The 18,486-nt window shown below is 38.4% G+C and overlaps 1 protein-coding gene across 1 annotated transcript in view; it reads left to right on the top strand.

The window, feature by feature from the left end:
- Nucleotides 1-18,486, top strand: part of FOXP2 (forkhead box P2) — a 301,261-nt gene that overhangs the window by 142,222 nt on the left and 140,553 nt on the right. The window contains exon 4 of the mRNA XM_045288939.1: nt 17,374-17,448. Coding sequence (XP_045144874.1) covers nt 17,374-17,448 — 75 coding nt within the window. The remainder of the gene's footprint in view (nt 1-17,373; nt 17,449-18,486) is intronic.

Here is an 18,486-nt window from a genome sequence, read left to right as displayed (position 1 = left end):
GGAAAAAGCAAACAAAAATGTTGTTAGACTAGTATACATTCAGCATTTTCATTACATAGATAAAGTATGTTTTCTGTTAACTTCCACATACCCCTTGGCATGCCAGCTTATCTGTTTTAAGTACTTTTCTGTGTGGTTTATTATATGTGCAAGGGTTTTATTGGGAAAAAAAAGTAAAATAAGGAATCATTAGAAATATAATTTTATAGATGTCAGAACTGCAAAAATTGTTTTCCTTTTTCTTAATCTTTTTCACAATCACTATAGCTTGGCTTTATTGCCTAAATTATACAGTGATAAAATTATTTTTATACTCTGGAAGTAACTGATCTTATTCTTGATAAGACTTTGTAATATGTTGTTCTAAAATAAAATTTGTAGTCACCTTAAGGAAGCATTGGTCTTAGTACTTTCAAAGCTATGCAGTGAAATATATAGTGTGAAATGGAAAAATTTTAGAAAGCACCCTGTGAAAATTCTAGTACTGAAATGAATGCTTTTTATTTATAATCCTCATAATTATGTGTTTAAATAAATAAATGCATTCATTCATATACATTTATAAATATGGATCTATTTAAATAATCTACTCAACTTGGGGGTCAATGTAATTGAGTCATAACAGGGTTAAAAGTTGTCGTCACCTGGGGAGTCACTTCACTCTTCTGAGCCTCAGTTTTCTCCTTTGTGGTCAGAGTTATGAAATAATGCACATGCAAAGGTAATCAAAATCTAAGTAGCAATGTGTTGTCTCTGTATTGCATTCTTCTGCTATCACATGGGTGCTTATAAAAATGAAATCCTGAATGAGAAGCTGGGCCGGGAACTCAACGGTTTATAAAGTTTACCTCTTCAGAGGTCAGCAGCACATCAATAAGCGATCTGCTTTGTAGCCCCGGTTCATTACTGTGCTTGCGCTCATTCATTTTTCAGGAAATAGATAACATCTTTAGAAGGCTCTAACTTCATTTCCCATTCATAATGGAAGATTAATTTTGTTGACAGATTACATGGCTGTCTTATAGTCTACCAGCTAGAAGCAAACTGAATGATTTCAAATTTGTGCACTAGGACAGCATGTAACAATAATAAACTGACTTCCTTTTAGAAGACTCGGAGTGTGTGGTTTGAATACTCACGCAAACAAGCTGGGCCTTCTAGAAAATGAAGGTAAATGTCTGCATATTAAATTTTGAAATATGTTTCGTAAAACATAACTGGAATCCAGCTTTGAAGAGAGGCGCAGCCAGAAGATCCCACGATTATCTGTGACAGAAGCTCACTTCATTTTATGCTCTATTAATGCATTCACTGTTGATTCTCTCATTACATCCTGTATTGATGTTACATAGATATATATTTTATTTATTGGTCTTGGAATCTTTTTATGCCTATACATGTTATCAAAATAAATAACTAGAAATAAAAATTACTACTATAATATGTAGATAGCAAAGAAGCCCAAAATATGAACAGAGCTATTTGGAATAAAGTTAATTCTACTAGTTAATGTTAAGTAATACATATAAGAGATGACTTCTACTAAACTCATCAAAATTTTTATAGTCAGAAAACATTTTAAAAATAAGATTTCTTTCAAAAATAAGAGGTAGATTACTCTTTGAAGTGTCCACACACCCATTCAGATTTGTGTAATGTGATTTGTCCTGCAGCTGCTTCAAATTAAGAACAGGTGTGGAAGACAGATTATGCAAATACTTATATTAATGTAATTGTCAAATTGGTGTGTTTACCATTGTGCTTTTAAAGAGTAGACTGTACTCCTATTTTAAATGTAAATTAGCTTCATTCTTGAGAGCAGCTGTTGGGTAATGGAACTTGGTGCTGGCTAGAAATGACCAAATTCTAATAGAGAGTAAGACACCCTAAATCTGGAACATGTCGTCCTGTGCAAACTCTGTTCTATATAAAAAATATAGTCTTTATGTATCGTTTCAATGTGTATAATTGTGATGATCTTATGAAAGTTTGAGTTGGTCTACCGTTGGACTTCTATTTTCTTTCTTTATTTGGATATGCAATGATTACCATGACACCTTTTGATCTTTCCTCTTTTCTTATTCACCACTCATCTAAGCTTCCCAGGTTTGTGGATCTAAAAACTCCCAAAGAAGCTTGTTCTTTGGAAAAATTGCATCTAAATTCTTAAAACAATTTTATTCCATCATGAAATCTATTTATCTTCTATTATATTTTAGGACTTAAAACCTTTACATGCTAATTTGAGCATTTGAAACCACGTTTCATGAGCAGAGGACACCTTTTACTAAGAGTTCCCCCATCTGTCTGTGTGAGGCATTTGTACTCCCAATTATCGTGATGGGTCGCCACTGCCTGAGAAGTTTTTCTTCGTCCTGAGCTGATTGGAAGCTCCTTGATGATACATGTAGATGGCTATATCTAAGATAGTGTCTTGGACAGAGATTTTACACAAGTCATATTTGTCATGTTTTCTATTTGTGAGGAGGATATTAAGCACAGTTCTTTTTAATAATCTTTCTCCTTCTGGCTTTCTGGTTCCCCAGAACTTCAAAAATGACATTCTGTCCTGGTGACTCTTTTTCAGCCATGACTGAATCACACAGACACAAGCAGGGACCCTGGAAAATTCTTAATGTCACCGTTAGGAAGTGGTCTTACTTGTAACCTGGGAACTGCATTCTCTTGGATATCTTCTTTTTGTGGAATCCACATGAGTTGTGTGGTTAAAATCAGCAGTGCTTCCCAAGTCAGGGATTGTGGGATGTAGAGGTCTTTTCCGTGGAGAAGGGGTCTCCATCACAACTACCATTGGAAGATTCTGTTGTGATTATTCTTTCTCTTTATAGGAGCCTGGTGGTGTAGTGGTAATGAGTTGGGCTGCAATCCACATGGTGGACAGTTTGAGACCACCAACCGCTCCATGGGAGAAAGATTGGGTTTTCTACTCCTGTAAACAGTCTCGGAAACTCAGAGTGGGTTGCTATGAGTCAGCATTGACTCGATGGCAGTGTTTTGATTAAACTATATTCCCATGTACTTTATGATATTTTTTCATTGTTGAAAAATGGAATTCAAAAATAGTGGAGTTTTACCATAAACATTTTGAAGTGCCCTCATAGACGTCATCCCCACTTGTTGGGAAACACTTTTGAGAAAGCAGTGGGTCTTGTGAATTAAGTTAGCTGATTAGGCAGTAATGTGTGGAGTACTCTTTTAAAAGAAAAAGTCTTTGGTATTGATGCACCTCTATTGGAGGTTTCCTGAGCATCATCAAAGCTTCTTGGGTTGAATACTGAAATACTTTATCTTGGGAAGAGTGCTATTTTAAAACTCTTTGATCCACTTCCTCCTGATAATCATATCTCTACCCCACATCCAATCCGCAGGGAGCGACATCGAATGGGGGGAAGTTGACAGAGACATGCCATGATCAAAAATACAAACAAGGAAGTGTTTGTTTGTGCAACTCGAAGCCTTTATTCCTCATTAAAGAGTCTGTCATTTATCATTATTGGTGAGAAGGAGCTGCCACTGATTCCAACAGCGGATGAAAAGTAGCTGATCCGAGGCTGCTGCTGCTCGCTCTGCAGGGATCAGAGGTGGAGCTGCCACATCCCCTGTCCTCACCCACGTTCCTGGGGATACCCATGATCTGAGCCACTCCCTACTGTGGACTAAAACACATCCTGAAAGACATGGTTCTGATGAATTTGGAAAAATAAATAGTATGATACTGGTAGTCTTTTGTTTGATCTTAATAGTTACTAACAGTGGCAACTTCATGCTTCATTCATCAAATCAACGACTAATCCCAAAATACATTTCCATGGAAAAGATCATGGCCTTGTCCAATCCACAAACTCCTAAACATCCAGGATTAGTGAATGACGAAAAGATGAATGTCCTATACAAGCCAAACAGTGAATATTTTTGCCTCTACCATTCGCTGCTTCTGATATTTCTGATTAAATTCGTGACAGATACATTTTAGAAGTACCATGAATAAGAGTTTGTAATTTTCAAAGTGTATCTCTGTAAGACTACTAGAAAAAAATATTTTTTCATCTTGAAAAAAGTACCCCCACAAAAGTTGAACACTGCACAGTGCATCCAATCGACAACCGTGCTGATCTGTTCTACATATTAAATCGTTGTTTTAACTTGCAGTAATTTTATTTTTATCTCCTGAAACTAACATGAAGAAATGCTTTTCATAGTAAGCAGAAGTTTACTTTAAAAAGCATTAATCCTTGCTCTAAACCCTTGGGCTGGAGCCTATATCTGTACATTTTTGGGTAGCGACTCAAGGTGAAAAATCTAAGGTTTATTCTGTGCTGCGTGCCATGATTAGAAATCTCCAGAATATAGACTTCCTCAGAGATGGGAAGCTGGTTTAATATGTTATGCCAGCCATCCTGAAAGCCATTTCAATAGATGCTGTACCTTGGCATTTGTTTTAGAAATAATTGCATGCAAATGTAGTTTAACATCTGTACTATGTCTCTTAATCCTAACCAGGCATTTTCCATTAGATATAGTCTGGAAATCACATTAAGGAAAATATATCATCTGTGAAATTATATTCTGAATGCCCCAAGTAGCAACGAAAGGGGAAAGATCCCGTTTGAATTGAGTAGGGAGCTTTTCTTTTTGTGTCTGAACCCCAAATTCTAAAATAGCCATTCCACTTCCTTTAGCTTTGTACTATGCCATTGGACTGAGTGTGTCTTCCAAAAGTTTCTGCTATTTAGTTGACCATAAAACTGTTTTGAAAATTAAAATATACTGCCGTGTCAAATTAAGCTATTTTCATCACTTTTACTTCTATGACATTAAATGAAAGTGATTCTTTTTTACCTCTGTGGCAATACGATTCAGGGAAGTTAAAGTCGATCATTTGTGAGCAGAATTTTCCAAGAAGAATTTTTGGTACTGAATGGATTTTAAATGTCTTCACATTTACTCGGGTATTTTAAGAATTTGGGAAGGAATATTAAGGAATAAAATACACGTACAATCACAGGAAAGCAACTGATTGGATGGAAGAGGAAGGGGGAATCCCTTGAAACAAAAAGTTATTTCTTGCCACCATCGAGATTTAAAAAATGCAACCTGCCATTCTGCACTGGTTCTAATTACCTCTGGATTATAGTAGTCGTACCTCTGGGCATGTTCATGTGAACTTGACCCGTTAGTCTCTTCTCCAAGAAAAAGAGGCAAGTGATGTGTACATTTGCATTTCATAACGACCACTTCATGTTGCTGGAGACGCTTGGGATCTGACTGCTGCTTCTCGCTCTATCCTCCCCTTGTAGACAGACAGCCTTAGCCTTCTTTCCCTCACACTCTCCCCCGGACCCTGCTAGACTCTGGGTGTTATTGAATGAAGCCAAGGTCAGATACCTTCAAGACTTCAAACAAACTTTGCTTTTGCTCTGCACTGCTCCCCACTGCTATGTCACATTAGCCCTTCTTTATATACCTAATGCCCATCCCTGAGTCTAAAATGTCTTTCTTTCCGTGTGGCACGAGTGCCCCTGCTCTGTGTCCCCATGATTCTCCGTGCATGCACACATGTCATAGCTCTGGCTGTGAAGCCCAGCCTCTTTGAAAAGATCACTGCATTTTCCCAGGAACTTTTTTGGGAGCCCCCTCTTAGGATGGCACTTGCATGAAACTCCCTCCCTTCATAAAACGTTATACCATGTTGTACTTCTCCTTGTCTTAGCTCACTTCGCCTCCTCAAGGCGTAAAAGGGAGATCTCTGTATTTTTTTTTTCTTTTGAGACCACAAAATATGTTAGAAGTACCAAAAACTAAACATTATTATTCATTTGTGAGCACAAGCTGTACCTGCCTATCCTCAGTATACCCAGAAAAACGCCTCTCCAGAAGAACCTGTTCATGATATCTACTAAAGAATTATTATGTAATATGAAATGATGATGTCTCCTACGCTTCAGAAGTGTGTGAGAACACAAGGCTCCCGATCACCCCCCACCTCTCCTAGTGATTAAAGTGCTTTCTCAGATAAAGCAAACGAGGCTCCCTCAAGTAACAAGTACACAGAACACAACAGAGCACCTGCTCTCCTGAGGACCATCGCACAAGTGAATGTCTGTGGAGTGCTGCCGTCCTCCCTCTTAAACTATCACCTTGCATGTCCACTATGGCTATTGTTTTGTTTTCAGCACCTGCAGGTATGGGAACAATACAGAACTGACATCCCTTTAGATTCAAATTGCCTAGGTGATCAATGAACAGGTAGAGGTCTTTTCCTTCTCAAAATCAGCAGTCAGCCCATTGGCTCCATCTTTGAACTCAATCTTACTTAGAGAGATGAGCTTGGTGTCCCTATCTTTTCTAGTCTTGGCTTTTCTTCTGGGATTTCTAACAAGCTTACCAATATGTGCCAGTTACGACAGTAGTTCTCAGATTGAAAAGGGGATTGAGTAGGCACAAAGTGAAAAATGTCAGGCTGGATCCTAGAATTGTACTCTGTAGGCTTTAATCCCTCAGTTCTCTTTTAACAATGGAATAGAGACTGGATCTTAATGTGTGAGTGTCAGTGGATTTACAGTGTCAGTAGTATTAACCATAAGAATTTTTAATTTTCCAAATCGTTTTAGTATCTGGATTGAGAGACAATGCTTGCCAGTAAACATTTTTTATTGATAAATAGATTTCTTATTCTTAATCTACAATCTGTTAAACAGGGAAAATGAAACAACATATACTCTTAAATTATAAACTATGTCATTGTCAACTACTAACCAATATATTCATAAATAGTTGTCCATATTTGTATATTTTCATTTAATACCTTATTAAGGTGACCAGACGTCCCGCTTTTGGCAGGACAGTCCTGATTTTTAACAATTTTCCCACATCCCACGGCGTTTTTAGAAAGTCCCAATTTTTGGAAAGAATGCACGACAAGCTAGGGTATAAGGTTTTCGGATGCCATGTAGCTATTTCGCCAGGATATGAGTTTTATCAATGGTGTCCCACTTTTGTCCCGCTTTATCAATGTTAAAATCTGGTCACCTTAACCTTATTTCACTGTTTTTGCATATCATATTGCAAATGTTTTTGAAGAGTGTAAGGTTTGATCATACAAGCTGATATTTTAGGAAAGGGAAAAAGATAAGGCTGACATTATAACAGCAATTTGTAATGATTTTACTTGTGTGTGTAAATCATAAAACATTAGACCAAGTTCAAGAATTCCGTTCTTATCTTTGGTCTATTCTATACATTGGATCAGGGCCTAAAGTTTCCTCCAAAGCATATTTTAAAAGTTACCAAAGTTTAATCCTGTTTGGGGCAGTGTGATTGTTGATTAAAATGTTTTCAGTAAGTCTTGTTAGTACATAACAGTTGTTAAAAAGTCATACAGATAGTCATAAAAGGAAACAACAAAATCACTCAGAAAAATGCTAAATAAAATGTGGTCTCAGAAAGGACAAAATGTAACACAGGAACCAATGGACAAGACCCTTGGCTTCCAGTCACCATGTTGGATGAACTTCCTCTGATTATTGTACGTAGATCACGCACCTTCAAGTGTCAAGATCCTGGGAAAGGGAGAGAGATTGGTTGAGCATTGTGCTCTCTCTGTCGTATACACACCACATTCATACACACACACACACACACACACACACACACACACACACACCCCTTTAATTCTGAAGTTTAAGGCCACTCAACTCATTGCTTGAATCTGTAACACACACACACACACACACAGCCTGTCCTATCCATTTGCCCATAATCATTGGAGGTTATTGCAAATAAATAACTGAGCCTTGGGGTTTAAACATAACATTTGAGAGGATGATACAGGAATAGGCACTGTCTCACTATGTTGTACATAGGCTTGCTATGAGTTGAAACTGACTAACAACAACAGTACAAATAAAAATAAACCCTGAGTTAACTATTGCCTTTTTCATCTCAAATGATTGATTCTTCTGAAGTATGTACACCCCCCTCCCTAGGGTCATTGTTCCCCTTATAGGTCTTTCTGTTGTTTGGTTGAAAATTGAGTCATGGGGGGTGAATTCATTTCCAGACCTGAAGGGAAACGAGGCGCCACAGTCTTGGGATTCTCAGTCTCTATCCAACCAGTAAGCCTGGTCTTTTCTGTGGTTTGGGGTTTGTTCCATGGTTTTTTTCTCCCAGTCTTTCACCGAGGGCCTTTTAATGTGATCTCTTTCCGAGAAGTGGGTAGTGGGTTCAGGGAGGCTGATGCCCATGTGCTTCTTAGTCCGCTGAACTAAGTGTTTCCATTGTCGAACCTTACATGGTAGAGAGTCACCACCAACCTCGTGGTTAGCAGCCCAGTGTGGTAACTCGCGGTGCCTCCAGCGCTCCTTGTAGAGGCTCACATACAGGCTGTAAGAACCCATTCGAACCCATTTGCTGCTCACCAAAGTTGGATGTAGAGCACTGTCTTTGTCAACTGTGTTATGCCAATTGACTTCAGTGTCCCTTCAAACGACGGTCCCGAGTCCCCAGGCCCAGGAACCCATTCCTCAAAGTGTGTTATCACATCTAAGTTTTCTATTTTTGACCCCTGTCTATTCCACCACATTGATGAATATATTTACCACAAAGGTTAATACAGACGTTCAAATATTTTCTGTAAAATCCATATGTGTTCATGGTGTGATCCCACTTCCCCTCCCACACCCATTCAGACTGAGTTTCTATTATGCATCTTTGATTTAGATCATAATTATGGGAGGATGCTGTATATGTAAGTACGTGGGAGGAATTGGGACAATTAATTGCAGGATTGTAATCAATGACATGCAACAAAACATTATGAACTGTTGAATGGAAAGCTGATTTTCTCAGTAAATTTTTACCCAGTTCACAATAGCAAGTTTTTCTAGATAGGCAAAGCCAACAGTAAGTCCGTAGTAGTTGTAAGTTGGCTTGCTACAATTTTGTAGCCTGACTTGGCAACCATTTTCCTGTCCAAGAATCCCACTCTTTCCAACAACAAAGATATGAAAGACTATGAAGAACTACAGATAAAGAGAAATAGCCCATAGTAACAAATTCATGTGTGATTTCACAGATTTATACAAATATGTCTCATATAGACAATGTAAATGTTCCCAAAGTTTAAAAAAATCATATAATTTATATTTACGTAGGTTTGTTTTCTGTCAAGTAAATCTTACCCACATTTTAAATTTCAATATTTTAGTAATCAGTAACAAATTTGGATTCTTAGGTTAAGTTTGTTATCTATCAATTGGTATCAATTTAGCATGCACTTCCTAGATGGAAGATTTTTTAAAAATTATACTGATTAATGACACTCAAGCTTAAAATGGGTGGATTTTTTTCTTAAAAAATGGCTTTGTTGCCATATAATTCACATACCATACAATTCAGTAGTTCACTCTTACTAAGAGTTCTACAATGATCATCACACGCTATTTCAGAATATTTTCCTCTTTCTTGTACTTATTAGCTCCCCATCCCCGCCCCCCAACCTCCTCTATCAGACCCCCAAGAAACCATTAATCTAGTTACTGTCTCTATAGATCAGATTTACCTATCCTGGATTTCACTTATAGAAAAACATATTAAAAGCCTGTAACCGAGTCCAGTGTGCCATTAGCATGTTCGACGTCACTTCGAGGGTTACTTACAAGACAGTGCCTAACAGACAGAGGAGTCTGGTTCAAGTGAGTGACACATTACCATCATGCTGTGTGGCAATAAAGTGGACATCAGGGACAGGAAAGTGGAGGCAAAATCCATCACCTTCCACCGAAAGAAGAGCCTCCGGTCCTTTGACATTCCTGCCAAAAGGAGCCACAGCTTTGGAAAGCCGGCCCTTCCTTCGACTTGCTAAACAACACATTGGAGAGCCTGATGTGGAGTTGGTCACCACGCCTGCTCGTGCCCACCAGAGGTTGTTAGGGACCCAGCTTTGGCAGCACAAGAGGAGCATGAGTTAGGCAGCGGTTCTCAACCTGTGAGTCATCGCCACTTTGGGTCACCCAAGACCATCGGAAAATACATGTTTCCGATGGTCTTAGGAACCGAGACACCACTTCTCTATTGATACTGAAGGCTGTATTCTGGTCTTCAGCACTAGATGCTTCAAATCCTCTGCTGCAAAAGATCTCCAGAGTAAGATCAAAGATGTCACTTGTTGTCAGAACTGGGGTGAACCTGACACCAGCCATGGTGTTGTCAGTTGCCTCTTATGCATGCAAACGTTGGACAATGAAAAATGAAAGCTGATAAGCTGATGTCTTTGGATTGTAATGTTGTCAAAGAATATGGACTGTGAGATAGGCAAGCAAAGCATTCTTGGAAACAGGTTAGTCCTGATGTTTCTTAGAATTGAGGAGCTCGAGGCTTCATTTCATGTACTTTAGAAAGATTATCAAGAGAGACCAATCACTGAAAAAGAACATCGTATTTAGGAGAGGGCCAGCAAAAATAAAAAGGAAAAACCTCTATGCTTCGGGTTGGCCCCGCGGAGTAAAAATGGTGTGAAAGAAAGCAATGACTGTGAGGATGCGTAGGACCGGGCAGTGTTTTGTTTTCTTGTGCACGGATCCCTAAACAGCAGAGCATCAAGTGAAAAGGCACGGTGTCTGTCCGTGGTGCACGCCTCCCGTAAGCTTTCCCACAACCTACTGCACAATGGTCTCCTGTCTCGTAACCTTATCTCATGCTTCTAGGAGTCTTTCCAGCTTCAAAAACCAAGAGTAAAACAAAAACACAAAATCCTGTGAAACCATAATTCTCAATAGTGTTATTCACAAATAATTCAGATATTATACAATATGAATGTACAATCATATTAAGAAGAGTTGTATATTGATCACCACAATCAATTTTGGGATATTTTCTTCTTTCTTGTATTCATAGTTGTTGGCTCCCCATTTCTTCCCAACTTCTCCTGCCATTCCCCAAGAAAATTATTAATCCTGTATGATCTCTATAGATTTACCTTTCCTGGATTTCACATAAAGAAAAACATACAAAACAAATAAACCCAATAACAAAATTAAATGGAGAAAAATAAAAAAGAAAGCAGAAAATATTAACAACTGGAACAAATTTAACAGGGGTCAAAATGGAGAACAAACTAGAATGTGCCACATTGTTACCTAACTACTTTTGCCATCATTGACTACTATGTTCTCTGTCTGGATGGTAAGCCTATTCACATCCCAGGACTATGGCCAGAGAAAATTCCCTTGAGGCTTAATCCATATGGGGACCCTTCAAATGGATTTTGGGCTTTCACTGTCATTCAAAGCCTCCTGCAAACCAGGTGTTCAGAATTTAATGTTAATATCATTTCCTCCTCCAGATTTGGATTTTATTATTTACAATCCTTGGAGTATAGAGGCAAGCAGCCATCTAAGTGAGGCATCAGCTAAGTCCACAAGGAAGAAGCAAACTGTAGTTTTATATCACACTGTCTCTCTAGCCCTCTTTTGTCCAGCATCGAACTTCTGAAATCAGTTGTTTACCCTTGAACTTTCTTCACTTCTTTATGACATTTTGCCTTGTGCTATTCCTGTTGTCTTCCTGCAATTGTTCTATTGATATTCAGCCCTCCTCCTTGTAGATCCTGCTAACTTTTGAGACATCTGACACCACTTCTCTTAGGTCCTTTGATGACTTTTTCAATCATCTAAGTTCTGCTCCATTTCTTTATCAGTGGTGCTAAACTCTGATTGCACAATATCTTTATTTGGTGTGCACGCCAGCCTATTTAAATCAGAAACTGAAAGAGATGCGGTCCAGCATCAATATTTAGTCATAGTACCTAGACGATGCTGACACATAGTTCAGGTGGAGGATCGATACTCACCTGAGCTTTCTTCAGGACCCTATTCCCTTTGGGACCATGTCCAGATAAGATAATAAGTTTCAGGTCTCTACAGATCATGTTTTCTCTCCTGCATCAAAGTTTAAAGAGTCTGCTAGAAACAGCTGACTAGATGCCCTGCAACCATGTCTAATTGATTGTTTTCAAAGGAAATACATTTCTCTCCACTCTTTGGAAACTTTTCTCTTGTTACCTTAGCTCGGGATAGCACTGCCTCCCCTAGAGTCCCTTACCCCTCACTCCCTCACTTGTTCATCCAGATCCTCTGCAAGTCTTCTGAAGTTGGTCTCACTTGAAAATGAGTATCTTTTTCTTCTGTTCAAAGATCACCAGGAGCACTGCTGGTTAAACAGCAGGCTGCTAGCAGCAAGGTTGGCCGTTCAAGCCCACCAGATAGGCTATCTGCTCCTATAGATATGTATAGTTTCAGAAACCGTACGAAGTTCTGCCCTATAGGGGTCCTGTGAGTCAAAATCAGCTTGGTGGAAGTGGAGCTACAGTATATAATGGCGTCTTATAACCCATTAAAAAAGAAAGATCTCAAATCCATTGCCACAGAGTTGATTCTGACTGATGGAAACCCCATTGTTACAGAGCAGTTCTGCTTCACAGAACTTTCTGAAGGGTGCCTTTCTTCTGTGGGAAAGCTGGAGTCGAACCACCAGCCTTTAGCTTAGTATTTGAGCACAAACAATGTGCAATCTTGTCGTTTTGTACATAGCTTTGTTCTGTTAGGTGATGTTTGGTTGGTTGTCAACTCATTGTAAACCCCTGTGTCAGATCAGAACATCCCCTTTGGCTTTTGTAGATTGTAATCTTTACTGTGAGAAAGTGACTGCCTCTTTGTACTTAAGGAGTTTTGCTGACATAGTGGTTAAGTGTTGGGCTGTTACCCCAAGGTCAGCTCTGTAAAACCACCAGCTATTCCATGGGGAACACCAAGCCTCTGTCCTTTTACAATCTCAGAGACCTACAGGTGCAGTCCTACTGTGCCCTGTAGCATCATTATGAGTTGGCGTCAACTCGATGGATGTGATTTTTGTTCTTTGACTTTACTACCTATGAGCTCTAGGGTAAATTTGACCTGCCAACTTTCCATTTAGCAGCCCGATACTAAACTGTTGGGCCACTCACTAGGGCTTCTTTTAAACACAGTAGATGCTTATTTTTCCCCCCAATGGGAACAAAATTGAGTACTTATTAACAAAAATGATAGCTAATAAATATTAATTATATAAGTGTTAGCACTGTTCTAAGAACTTAAAATTAATACATTTAGTAACGCTATGAGAGGGTTAACAAGGAGCCCTGGTGAAGCAGAAATGAAAGAACTTTGCTACTAATCAAAAATCAGTGGTTCAAACCCACCGGCCCCAACAATGGAAAATGATGTTGCAGTCTGCTGCCTTAAATAGGTACAGCGTTGGAAATTCAATGAGGCAGGGATACTCTGTCCTGCTGGGCTACTATGAATTGCAATCTACTCCAGAACAGCCGAGGATTTGGAGGAGGGTGTTATTGATTACCCCATCCCTTTCTAGAGAGAGTGGCCCTGAAAGGCTAACTAACTTGTTCAAGGTCACGCCACAAGTAAGTGCTTGAGCCAGGATCTTAACCCCTGCAGCCTGTCTCTAGAGCCAGTATCCTTATTATTTTTATTTTTTACTTCTAAATGATGTACTCTTTTTGTTTTAACAGAAAATGACAACAATCTATATTAAACTGAAGAACAGATTGTTTCCGAGGTTAATGTTGAAAGTCCATACCAGTACATTGTCCTGGAAGCCTCCTCATTGCGCAAAGGTTCTTTGGTGCTCATTTGAAACAGATGCAAACACTTAAAATATCCATTTACATTGGGCTTCCCTGTGATGTGCTGGGATATGTCAGGTTGGCTCCAGGAGACCCATTCCTAAATGGCTGTCTGATTTCATTCCCCCTAATACTCCTTCATAGTCCTGCAACTTCAGGGGTCTATTAGAGCATGGTTGATCAGAGATTCATTAGCACTTGTTGCCAGCATTGTCTTTCTATTGTCAAAACCTCTAAGGCAGTCTAGAAGGAGTTGTGTGGGTGTTTTTGTTTTGTTTTAAATCCTGGCAAGCTGCAGTGACTGGCCAATGGTGCTACAAAGTTGATGCTCACTCACTTGTAACTCCAGAAATAATTAATTGGGATTTACTTAAAAACCCTTCCTTTCAATCTGTTTGATATTTTCCTAACTTTTTACTGTTCAATAAATGTAAGATAAAGTTGAACTCTTTAAAAATTCTGTTTTATTGTTTGTTGGCTTGCTTTTTTGCTCACCCAAAGCTTTTGCTTCAACTGTATGCCTCTTTTAAAGACTTTGCAGGTAAAGTGATAAGCAGACTGAGAAGAGTCACTAAAGTGCTCGGCTGAGGGCAGTCTGCAGGTCTTGTCCTTGGAGAGAAATTAATGAGAATATCATCTTAATGTGGTTTATTTATATCCTTGGTAGCAGACATGGTTTGGCATGTTCAGAAGAATGATTATTTTGGTTAATTAATCTTTCCAAATTAGTAAAAATGTGATACATTGAACTCTTTCAGAGACTCATAAAACCACACCAAACCCACAGCCTTTGAGTGGATTCTGACCACAGTCACCCTATAGAACTTAATAGAACGTCCCCATCTTTCTGGAAGCAGAAGGCCCCATCTTTCTCCCAGGAAGTGGTTGGTAGGTTTGGACCACAGACCCTTATGTTAGCAGGCGAGCACAGTAATCATGGCACCGCCATAAAGAGACTCAAAAAATAGTGAAAATATGCGTTGCATCAAACAAAAGGTCACAGGATCTCTTGATGATTCAAAAGATAATTCAGACTCTATCCTGATGACAAGGTTGTCACATTTATTGGTTAAAGGGCTATTTGGAAAATTTTGAGATGTGGCTGGATGCTACATCCTGAGATTCACTGATGCTCTGTTTCTGCATTTTTAGAGTGTAGAATGGGAAACTACAACATCATCTCTCACAGTGAAGCTTCAATCTATTTTTATCCGAAAGCTCCAAATTATAGAAGAAATCTAGTGAAAAAAAATCTTGTAATGACACCCTTCTGATCTTTTGGCTTCTGTGTGGCATGAGTTGGAATGGATTAGAAGGCAACTGGTTTTTGTTATCACTTTACTGATAATTCAGCCCAGTGACTTAGTAGTTGGACTGTTAATAGCAAGGTCGTTAACTGGAACCTCACCCCCCACCCCCAGCCGTTCCATAATGATGTACAGCCAGGAAACCCTGGGGACAGTTCCACTCCCCCTGTAGGGTCTCCATCAGGCAGAAGCAGCTCCATGGCAGTAGATTGGGTTTGGGGACTATACCATCTTTTGTATATTTTTCCCCATAGTTTCGTATGTTGGCTTGACATTTGCTGCTCACGTATTCCTCTCCTGTATTAAACCAAAATTCTTAGTACTGAGACCTACTTCCCTTTGTGTTCCACCCTCTGACTCCATGGCCAGGATGGCAAGTTTTCAGTATCTCAGCATCTTTTGAAAATGTTGGTGATACAAGTTACAATAGTTTCTTTAATCTCTGTGGGCTTGAATGGGTTTTTAAGATGACGTGGTTTCTTTCTGGAATTTAATTTTCAGTATTAATTATAAATAGTGTCTTGACAAGTTTGGGGTCCTCATCACCCTCACTTACTTTTGGTTGTGTGTGGATGAGTGCCTGTCTGAGATCTTGTTTTCCTGGTTAGTCTGTTTCATTGTTATGGTATGGAATAACATTTCATTTTTCTTTTGAATGCTTATGACCTTGTTAAATAATGGACCAAAAATTGTGTGGCTTGTTTTGATTTTAACCAAAGTTACAGCTGCCTAGCTGTAAAGCAGTCAGTTTCTCTTATTATGACTAGTTCTTCAACTTGTACTGTTTTAAATTGCCTGCAATTAGCATATTTCAACCTTATTTTTAGGTTTAAATTGCAGTGTGAGAGTGTACTCTCCTCTTAGCTAATTAGTGCTATCAAGGAACAGTAGGTTACCTCATTAGTACCATGTGCATTTAATTAAAGAAGAGAAAATTGGAGTTAACCTCATAGTTAATATTTTCACAGAGTGCTACAATGCCAACACCTTCAATTGGAGTCACACCCCTGTGTATCTAATTATGCACTGGTGCCAAATAAGGTTAGCAAGGGTACTACAAGGCTGTTGACAAAATAATTTAGATGAAAATGTGTTTGTTGGATTCTGACAGTAAAATGGAAGTTGAACAATTTTCTCCAAATCCACATCAGCCAGCATCAGGTAACACCCTTCTTCATAGGGAAGAGGGATGGGGGTAACCTGGAAGCCATTTTTCTTGTTTGCATTAATGTAGCTCTTCTCGTGGAGAAAATGGCACATAGTCGTGTAAAGCACATACAATCCACGTCTTAAACAGAGCCCCTGAACGTCAGAGATGTATTTGAGAAGAATTATTTATAAGATGTAATATTTACATGCATCAAACCACTACAAATACTCCCTGACACCCTCACCACATCACTCCTTGCTTTGCTCCTTTTCTGGTAGAGTTATAATTTCCCTTGTGTATCTTATGAATGGGGATCATCCTTTCATATCATACATGAAGTCTAAGGAGGGGTTGTCACATGGTCTATTCAAATGCAGTGTAATCCTTTTGCCCTTCAGACAAAATCTTTGAAATGTCTAATGCTACTTAGGTAAAAAATGACATTCCATGTCATTTATCAATAAATAATCACTTTGCTTTTCCAGATAAAAATGTGAACTATGCATTTGAGTGTATAGAGTAGTTTTCAATGTAAATAGCATGATTCAACAGGTTTAAACAGAGATTATGGAGCTTGGTTCATAGTCTTAAATTATTTTGATGAAAATAGTTGTGTTGTAGGGATGCTTGGCTCAGGTAATTTATTTAAAGATATTCTTATGATCTTCTACTTTATGACCATAGGATTATGGTCAATTGTATTGGCTACAATCAACTAGGAGTGGTTAGTATTATGGTCAATTGTATTGGCTATAATCAACTAGGAGTGTTTTTTTCTTTTAAAAAACAAAACAAAACAACAGTTGAATAGTGGTGATGTTTAAAGGGCAAATCGCATCCCACACTCTAAAATCCCAGTGCTATATAAATCTATTGGAGTGTTGTAAACATCGGTCACCATTTTCCTAGAAATATGAACTAAGTAGGAAAATTAAGTTCTTAGAAATAGGAACTAAAGTTCCCTGGAAGATGATTTTTTTTTGTTTTGTTATTGGTGAATTTGTTATAGTGCAAATAATAGATTTCACAACTGGGAATCATCTTTTGTTTTTAAATCTGTACTAGTTCAGGAAATAAGACAGATATATAGTAGTCTTGCATATATTGACATACCAAGATAATTTTTTAAAATGTTTAATATAATAATGTACATCATTAGCCTAAGCCTTAAGAGTGGGGGAAAAATTCCAACTTCTGATTCTCTTTGTTCAATCTAGGAATTGCTTCCAGAAACAAAACTATGTGTCTGTGGCCTCTCTTCTGGTGATGGGCATCCTCACAACCCATTTGCAGTAAGTTACACTGGACAATTTAGAAATTCAGCTACTAAGCGCAAGGCCATGGACTCAATCCCACTCAATTGATTATCTGTGACTTTCTGTTAGCCACTCCTTCCTTTGGTACAGGTAATCAAGAGATGACTAATGGTAAGGTAAAGTGATAATTAGTTGGTTTTCTGTTACTTCTTCTATTCGCGCTTCAATTATGTTTTATCAGATATACAGTTCACAGTTGCTGGGAGCTGATAGATTTAAAGTTTACTGTAAATCCATAAAGGCGTAATACATTATCATTTGAGCTTTTAGGAAACAGTTTGATGAGATAGTGATGATACACACACACACACAAAGGTAGATATTAGGGACAAATCAAATACATATTTTAGGGAAAAGTTACTAATCTATGTTCTGAAAATTGCTACCTAAATATGCCAGGAACTTTTTTTGCCTCACCATGCTCTGATACTAGATTGTCTTCTTAGGCTATGATATCCTATGGAAATTACTTTTGTGACCCAATTCATGTTCTCTTAGGCTGAGACATGAATATACTTCTACAACCATTCAAGAGTTTATTTGTTTTTGTTTTTCTTAAGAAAGCAATTTCATGTTTCTATTTGCTATGGGAAAACCTTGGTGGGTTAGGCTGCTAACTGTAAGGTCAGTGGTTCAAATCCACTAACTACTTGCAAGGGAGAAAGATGAGGCAGTTTGCTCCTGTAAAGATTTATAGTCTCAGAACCGTAACGAGCAGTTCTCCTCTCTCCTACAGAGTCACCAAGAGTTAGAATTGACTCCAGGGCAGTGCGTATTTACCATGGATCCTGCCTGAATCCTTAAGCAGCCTTTAAATATATAAAATCTTATAGTTAAATATGCAGAGCAATCTCGTGTACTTAAGTAATTGATGTATTTTTTTAGATTCTTTGAGTTAAGGATTCCAAATTAATTCAACCTAAATGAAGTTTTCAACTACGTTGTACACTCGTTTGCATTGGTTCATCTCTGCTGGTAATAGAAAAGGTGGTGAGTCATACACATCCGTGGCTC

Source organism: Echinops telfairi, unplaced genomic scaffold, assembly GCF_000313985.2.
Source record: "Echinops telfairi isolate 266 unplaced genomic scaffold, ASM31398v2 ScPeMD7_23;HRSCAF=83, whole genome shotgun sequence".
NCBI classification, from domain to species: domain Eukaryota; kingdom Metazoa; phylum Chordata; class Mammalia; order Afrosoricida; family Tenrecidae; genus Echinops; species Echinops telfairi.
The sequence above is the reverse complement of the archived record's forward strand: the minus strand, read 5'-3'. Positions and strand labels throughout refer to the sequence as shown.